Source organism: Microplitis mediator, chromosome 8 (assembly GCF_029852145.1).
Source record: "Microplitis mediator isolate UGA2020A chromosome 8, iyMicMedi2.1, whole genome shotgun sequence".
Lineage (NCBI taxonomy): Eukaryota > Metazoa > Arthropoda > Insecta > Hymenoptera > Braconidae > Microplitis > Microplitis mediator.
Window position 1 is genome coordinate 4,868,720 of NC_079976.1, and position 8,245 is coordinate 4,876,964.

Sequence of the window (8,245 nt, forward strand, 5' to 3'; positions counted from 1 at the left end):
AATTGGTCAAGGTTCCGTTACATTTAAAATTTTTATTTTTTCATATAGAACCGGTCGCTGATCCAGTCTGTGTTTCTAATATAAATAAAAGATATTAATAAGAGTGAAGGAAGTAACGTTAATGGCACATTGATTTCATTCAGAATGGTATGTACTTATATTTTAAATAATAATATATATAAGCACACACAGCGTGTATGTATGTCGGTATTATTGTGTATTTATTTTCTGAATGTACATCACAAGATGATTGCGATGTCATTGATGTTGTCTTGACTCGTTCTCCGTCCATTTAATTTCATTTTGTTTTCTGCAGAGACCCAAGTCCAAGTCGGTCGTCGGCGGTCGGCACCTTTCCCTGGCATTCGGGAGAGTGGCACGTGGAAGAGAAAGAGAACCCAATGTATATATGCTGAGTGATAAAGAGAAGAAAAAGGTGCGCCAAATGCGGAAGAGAAGGGACAAGATATAAGTCTCTACAAACACAGGTATACACACTCTCCTGAGTTGCTGAATGCGCGGCAAAGGGGATTCAACAGTATGTTCATAATCGGTGCCGGTGTACCGTTGCTTTTCAATGAAGATTGCTTTTAAGTTTTCCTCCCGTTTCCCTCTTAGTGGTACACGACAGATCTAAAGAAGCTGGAGAACACAGTGACTCGGTAACGTGTTAAAAACCTCATGGTGTTCTCTCGTGTTTTTTAAAAAAAGTTAATAACTTCTTCTATAATAATTATCGCTGTTATTTATATTTTATTATTTCTTCCACAGAGCCGTAAAAAAATCCAGTGTTAATTTATTATAATGTTTTATATATCATGTTATTTATATATCTTCAATATTAAATGCTTGGGTGGGTAAATTTGTAACTCAATATTCTTCAATGACGAAATTTAATTCCAAGTGCTCTCACGTATTTGAAACACGAGGTGATGTGAAAGTGAAGTAAAATAAGTGTAAATATAAATTTTATATATATTTTTTGTTATGTTTTTAACGAGTATAATAGTTTATTTATTAATTACAGTTAAGTATTGCTAAAAATGGTATATAAATAGTGATAGGCGATTAAAGTTATGGTGTCATGTTGTTTTTAAAAAATAAAAACAACAAATCATTAGGCAACTGGGGCATTAAATGGAAAATTACAGTTTACACGGGAGTTAGAACATGAACAGTTAATAATCAACACGTGGTGAGATGGAGAAGTGATCAGTGAACCAGTTCTGTTACACGACTCCAGTTTCCCATCGATATTTAAAATTGTAAAAGTATTTTTTAAGTATCACAGTATTACACTAGTTGAGATTTTTTTCGATATTTAAAGAGATGAGTGAACGTCGTAATCTGAAGGTCGTTGACGTCCGAGAGACACTTGACTCCAAGTTGGCTTATCTTCCTGGCGGAAGAGATCGAGAAGGCAAGCCTATTCTTGTTGTCGATGTCCCCATATATTCGTCTGATGAATCCGTTGCTGATAACAAATTAGAAAAACTCTTGGCTTATCTCCTCTCAACATTCAAGTAATATTTGATATCATTTTTTGACGAATATTTTATATCTTTTTGGAGATGAACTAGGATTACTGAAGATGATATTTGTGTTTTTTTAGTGATGAGACGAAGAAGAATGGAATTTCGTTGATTATGGATGCGAGAAAAGGATCTTGGAGAGTAGCCAGGTCGTATATTCAAAGATCCATGAACGTGGTGGGGAAATACGCAGCTCGTATGATTGTAATACGACCTGATAGCTTCTGGGAGAAACGAGTTGATAACTGCACCAAGTCCTGGAAGGACGGCGAGGTATTGCGGTTTATGTGATTAAATGCTACTGTTAATTCAATCGTAAAAATACCTTGAAAAAATATACATATATATGTATAATATAATATAGTATAATAGTACTAATAGTATACATATGTATGTGTATATATAATATATACATAGTGTGAGGAGAAAGTGTAGGAAACGGAGATTAAAATTTTTGTGGTCTTATACATATTTTTACAGCCAATTTACATTTCTATCACGAGATTATATTCTTACGTGGATTCGGCTCAAATTACATGTGATTTAGGAGGAACTAAAAGCTATGAGCATTATGACTGGATTCAAATGCGTGTTGTAAGTATTTAAAATTTAAATGTATTGTTTATTTTTAAAATATTCATGTGTTAAATATTTTTTCATTTCTCCTTCTTCTCCTTCTTCTTCTTTTTTTTTTTTTTACTGTTATTGATAAATTTTCTGTTTGTTTTATTGAAGAGGGTAGAGGATTATGAAAAGAGTACTGCGGATTTAATCTATAAACTAGAGGAATTCAAAGATAAATTAAATAACTTTGGAAAGATTGATGAGACTAGCGAAGAAGAAAAGAGTGTTGAATTTTATGTGGAAAACAGAGATGAGTTGGAAGCGATGTGTCGATATATTCTTCACGAAGGTCTGATAATTACCGTAATGGAGAGGAAATAATTTTGGATATTTAATTAACGTTTTTTTTTTCATTTGCAGGAAGAATTTTAGCGAGCGATATGAGTAGTGAAACATCTCAGGATATTCAGGACACTATAAATCGGATTCACGATCTTTTAGATATGATAGAGTCTAAACAAGTGAGTAAATTAAATTTATTTTTGTTAATTACTCAGAGGCCGTTTATAAAATACATTCACACTTGCGGGGGAGGAGGGGTCGTCGCTTACTGTGCCAAGGGGGGTCAAGGGGTCTAAGGAAACGTGATGTTTGCAGGTCATCAAAAAATTTCGCAATTTTTTTTCTTGGTTTTTTTTTTTAATTTTATTTTTTTGTTACGAGAAAAAGTCATATTTGTAAATATATAAATGTTTCTATGCATATATTTCTGTCATGATGGGGGGAGGGATAATTTATGCCACAATATTGATAGATGATCCTGAAGTTAACTAATAATTTTAGGATTTTTTGAAAAACGATAAATTGTTGAAAAAAAATAAACTAAAAATATACACAGATAGAAAATAAAAAAAACTATAAGTGAAATTTTTTTTTAATAATTTATCGTTTAAAAAAAATCCAAAAATTATTAGACGTCGGTTAACTTCAGTATTATTATTGATAGGGGGGTCGCAGAAAATGTGACATGACAAAGAAGGAGGGGTATAAAAAAATAAAATTTTGCGTGACGTATTTTATGAACAGCTCTTTAGACTAGAGTAGAGGGTTGACAAGTTTTTTTTTTCAATAGATTGATGTAGAAACTAGTTGGACTCAGATGACAAATAATTTAACATTGTTACGAGAAGTGAAAGACATTGAACAAGGTATTAATAGAGTTACTAATTGGATTCTTGGTCCTGCTGACGCAATGCTCAATTTTCATAGTAATGTTGGTTTCGATGTTGCTTCTTCCGAAATTTTACGACGTGAGCATGAAGAGTTAGAACGAGAATGCAGAGTAAGTTATAAAATAATCATCATTTTTTTTTTTAAATCTACTATCGGTATAGTAATTATTTAATTAAAAAATATTAATTTACAGGTGACTTATGCTAGATATACACAATTAACTTTTAGAATAAACAAATTACCTGAACATTGTCTAACTGAATGCCTTAAAGCGCAAAAAGATTTCATGGATTTTGTGTGCAGAGGCTACGCCACGAGATTAGAAAGGCGAAGAAATATTTTAATTACTTGCCAACGATTCTTTCGTTTAGTTTCTGAGGTGAAAAAAATGATTACTATAATTAAACTTTATAAAATGATGTATTGCTTAATGTTTTTCAAGAGTTAATTATTTCTTTATTTATTTAAATTACAGTATTTTGATAAAACCAGTGAAGTATTTGATAAAATGATAATGGGTAACAGAGCCTGCAATTCTTTTGAAGCAGAAACAAAATTAATTAACTTAGAAGCTAGTCAAGCGAACTTGGGTAATTATTTTATAATTAATGACTTAATAATTGAGATTTTTTAAGTTAAATGATTGTGACACTTTTTTTTATTTAAGATGGAATTTTAAAAGATTTAATTAGAGAGGGAGAAAAGTTTTCAGAACTGCTATCGATGCCAGTTAAAAATGCATTAGGCCGCGATGTTAAAGTTGAATATACGGAAGACATAACAAATGTCACGGATATATTAGACGCAACAAATGCCAGAAAAAATATTTTTAATGACTCAGTAGAGCTACAAAAATTAACATTGAAACAAACTATTTCAATTTGTACATACGAAACAGATGCTGATCAATCAATTAAATGGCTAAGTGACCTCTTCAACGTGTTAATTAAAAATTACACGGAAGTAGGCTGCAACATAACCGAAATTAAGAAGCAGAAAGACGACTTACAAAATTTCGAAGAAATTTCACAAGTGAGTCAACCGTAAAAATATTATTTACTTTTGAAAAATAATTTAACCCGATAAATTTTTATTTAAAGGGTGCGTTCGAGTACGGCTGCCAATTATTAAATGGAGCAAGAATACTACGGACCTCTTGTAGATTGAGCTTAGACACAAATGCAAGTTTATTCTCTCAACTAAGAGAGGCTTGGCGACGCATTAGATCAGTGAGTCAGGAACAACTCACAAGACTTAGAGTTTGTACGATTTTCCATCGAAGTATCGATGAGGTGTTTTATCAATTCAATTATTTTTAAACAATCAGCTCATCAATTTTTTTTTAATTAATTAAAAATTTAATTTACTTTAGCACTGCCGCAGATTAAATGATTTAATAAAAATAGCGAACAGTTCTCTGTATTTAATAAATAAAAATAAATCTGCATCTGACGAATGCCTGAGTGATAATTCTTCGACGTCGGAATGTTTGAAAGAAGTTGTGGAAAATCGTGAAAAACTGATGGTCTACATCGATAGAACTGTTAAACTGGGAAGATTACTTAGCACTAGTTTAAAAGAACCTCTCTGCTCTGAATTAAGGTAACAAACAGACGAATATTTATTAAAGTAGCTAAGAAAATATTTGTTGATCATTATCGAGGGATGCATAAACACAAGGAAGAGGGTGTGTTTTGTGTTCCTCTTAATGGTGAAAGCGTGGGCGTGCTGTAGGAATAGAAAAAGTATATAAGTTATAAGTGAATGTGTGAGAGAGATAGAATATTAAAACGTGTAGTGACGTCGGCGCCGTCGCCGTCAGTCCTACGTCGGAAGGTAGGTTGCAGTCCACGCCTAGTACTCACGCCTGTTGTTAGACGGTCCATCCGCGAAAGAGAAAGCCGGCTGTGTGATCACTGGCGCGCTCACGTGAGTAAGTAGACAAGTCAAATGTACTGTTGACAAATTAATAAATCATAAATTACATTAATATCAGATATGAAGATTACATATTGGTTTTATTACTTAATAATATATTACTCTATATTATTTATTTATTTTTTTAATATTTTAAACAAAAATACTTTACTACTTTTTCTAAGCTCCAGATTATCTCATTTACTTGACGTAATTTTCTCCGCAGCTAATTCCTATTTTTGTCCTCTTGTCCCATCACCTTGTCCTCGTTTTCCAAAGTTATCTTCAAAATATTTAAAAGTTCCCATTTTCCTCATAACTAATATCCACATATTCAATTCATTTACTCAATTTTTAACATTAAAATTAAAATCATTGCAAATTTTTTTCATGCATTAAAAAATATACTAATTTTTAATGCAATATTTTTTTATTGCTTAGTTATCAGTTTAATTAAATAATAATACAATAATTATTTGAATAAATTTAATTATAACGTAGGCAAAAGTTTTAGGATAAGTAAATGGTATATATGTAATAAAAGTAGGACTTAAACGAAATTAGAACTCTACCTACGTCCACATGATGCAGATCTTTCTGTGAAGTGATATCAAACGAGCGTGGAATATATATTTTACCTACTGTCAAGTTTACGTAACTAGGGTTTAACTGTATATTTGAATTCTTGATCACACAAACTCGTTCCCGCGGCTATATCCATTCACAGTTACAAATATGCTTTTAAAATATAAATTTTTTTATCTCTAATCTTTATTTATTTACTTAATTATTTATTTGTTTGTTTGTATACATAAACAATCATTCAAAATTTCGTCACCCAGATAAATTTTCCTACTATTTTATTTTTTTACAGGATGTCTACGTCGAAAGAAGACTTGCCGATGACAGAGAACAGAAATCTATCAGCAGTCGAAGCGATTTCCGAAAAACTTGCCGAAGTTACCCGACTTGCAGAGAAGTTGGACGCAAAATTAGACGAAGCTGGCGTGAGAACTAAATTTACAAAGGATGAAAAAGAAAAAATAGAAAGTATCGAATTATCATCGATACGCACAGCGAGTCCGTCTTCACTTGGTACAGTAATCGAAGTACCTCGTAAAGAAGATATCGGTAATTATGAGGAAGATAGTAATCATGATTTGTTGCAAGAAGAAAATACTTTGAGATCAAATGAAGATGATGACGGTCTATGTGAACAAAATACTTATGAGCGTCATAAAAATAATAATGAGGTTCAACAAGTATGTAGTTCGGAAACGGAAGAAATAAATACCGAAGATTACACGACTGCAACAGAATGTTCATTGACACCAGTTGCAAGATCTCGTAGTGAATCCTTCGTTACAATGTCAGAGTGTGATGACATTTCATCTGACGTATATCGGTTAGTATATATATTTAAAAACATGGATGTTGGATTATGTTACATGTTGTGTGTAATATAGATATAGACGCAGATATAAAGTATATTTATATTAGTGACCATTTGGTTCGAGCAGAAGGCTGCTCGAATAATCTATACTATTCGGCAAGGATTCTAAGAAGTAAATTTATTTTCAGAGTGGAGGGAGTAGAAAACCTGGAGTGTAAGGCTGTCGATGGCTTAGTAACGTCTGAAACGTCTGGGCTTGTTGATGAACTGAAGATCATGAGTAAAACGCCCGAATTAATCGTTGATATAAATCAGAATGTTCCAGACATCAAGAAGACTAATGCCACTTCAATAATTGAAACTGTTGAGGTTTTTATTATATTTATATTTACTATATTAACATGACTATTATTATTAACAATTATTATTGTTTGTAATTACATCCTTTGAATATATTATTAAAGGCGATAATTTTATTTTTAATGCCTAGGAAACGTCTGGGAAAGTCGTTAAAGAAGTAACGGAAGTAACAACACTTCGTGTATCTCACGATACTAAATTTGGTGTTGCTTCTTACAAATTGACTTCTAATACCCTTACGGAGAATAATGAGTACAAAAATGCCGAAGGTATTCTTGATGCAAGTCATCAATACATCAACGGATTTAATAATGGAATTCATCATGATGACAAAGGTTTTTATATTATTATTATTATTTTATTATTAATTATTGTTTTTCATTAAATTTAATTTATAATCGATTAATTTTATATTTTTATAACAGATGCCAATGGAGAGTATTCACGTGAAGAAATATCGATATCAGAACCCGAGGTTTCAAAACTAGAAAATGGTCACTGCAGACATTCAAAAATCGTAAAAGAATCAATGAGTGAATACAAACTAAAATTACCACCTGATGAGCTAAAGAACGTGAGATTCTTAGACACAAAGGGAAATAATGACAGTGGTATAGAAATGGCACCAAAACACAGCGAAAGATTAGAAACAAGTGAAGAAGAAGATGATGATAATGAATTTTTTGAAAAATTTAAAGGGGTAAGCTGCACGCAAGTTGTCACTGATACTCAACCAGTGATTTTGCATGGTTTGCAGTGTGAGAATTGAAACAAAATTGCTTTTGAAAATTACATGCTCAGAATTATGTGCAATCAAGCATTCCACCGTTGAAACTTGTTATTAGTTGTTCAAAATATTATTATTTTATTTATGTTTCTTTTTTTTTTTTTGTTAACCCAATAATTATTATTACTCATATTGTTTATATTAATGTTGAAATTTTTGTTATATTTTATTATTAAAACAGCATCTATTTGAAATATATTTAATAAATAATTAATATAATAATTACGCAATAGTATTACAATCTTTAATGATATTAATGTACATAACATTAATTAATACTAATGGAAAAAAAATAAAATAAATAAATAAAGTAAATTGTACTTAGCACGATCTAAAAAATAATTTTATCATAAAATCTCATCAGAGTCACGTCTAGCACGCACACTCGGGTCCTTTTCTTCAGGTAGATAGAGGTAGGTAGGTTGTTATGTTAAAGGTAAGAAGGCGCAGGTAAAGAGG

At 31.4% G+C, this 8,245-nt stretch overlaps 1 protein-coding gene across 3 annotated transcripts; it reads left to right on the plus strand.

Annotated features, from left to right (window-relative positions):
- The first annotated feature begins 376 nt into the window (after window positions 1-376).
- On the plus strand, window positions 377-8,061 carry LOC130673773 (SEC14 domain and spectrin repeat-containing protein 1-B). Of its 3 annotated transcripts, none has more exons than XM_057478979.1 (17): window positions 377-710; window positions 772-956; window positions 1,028-1,523; window positions 1,613-1,805; window positions 2,013-2,126; window positions 2,268-2,445; window positions 2,517-2,617; window positions 3,229-3,438; window positions 3,523-3,708; window positions 3,805-3,919; window positions 3,997-4,361; window positions 4,430-4,621; window positions 4,702-4,931; window positions 6,121-6,651; window positions 6,828-7,008; window positions 7,130-7,334; window positions 7,425-8,061. In XM_057478979.1, exons 3-17 carry the CDS (start codon window positions 1,330-1,332, stop codon window positions 7,766-7,768), a joined length of 3,339 nt encoding a protein of 1,112 aa, XP_057334962.1. In that variant the 5' UTR covers window positions 377-710; window positions 772-956; window positions 1,028-1,329; the 3' UTR covers window positions 7,769-8,061. The 3 variants fall into 3 exon arrangements, with proteins under 3 accessions (XP_057334962.1, XP_057334961.1, XP_057334959.1); XM_057478978.1 differs by having other exon boundaries at window positions 377-662; XM_057478976.1 differs by having other exon boundaries at window positions 377-956.
- Window positions 8,062-8,245: the final 184 nt, after the last annotated feature.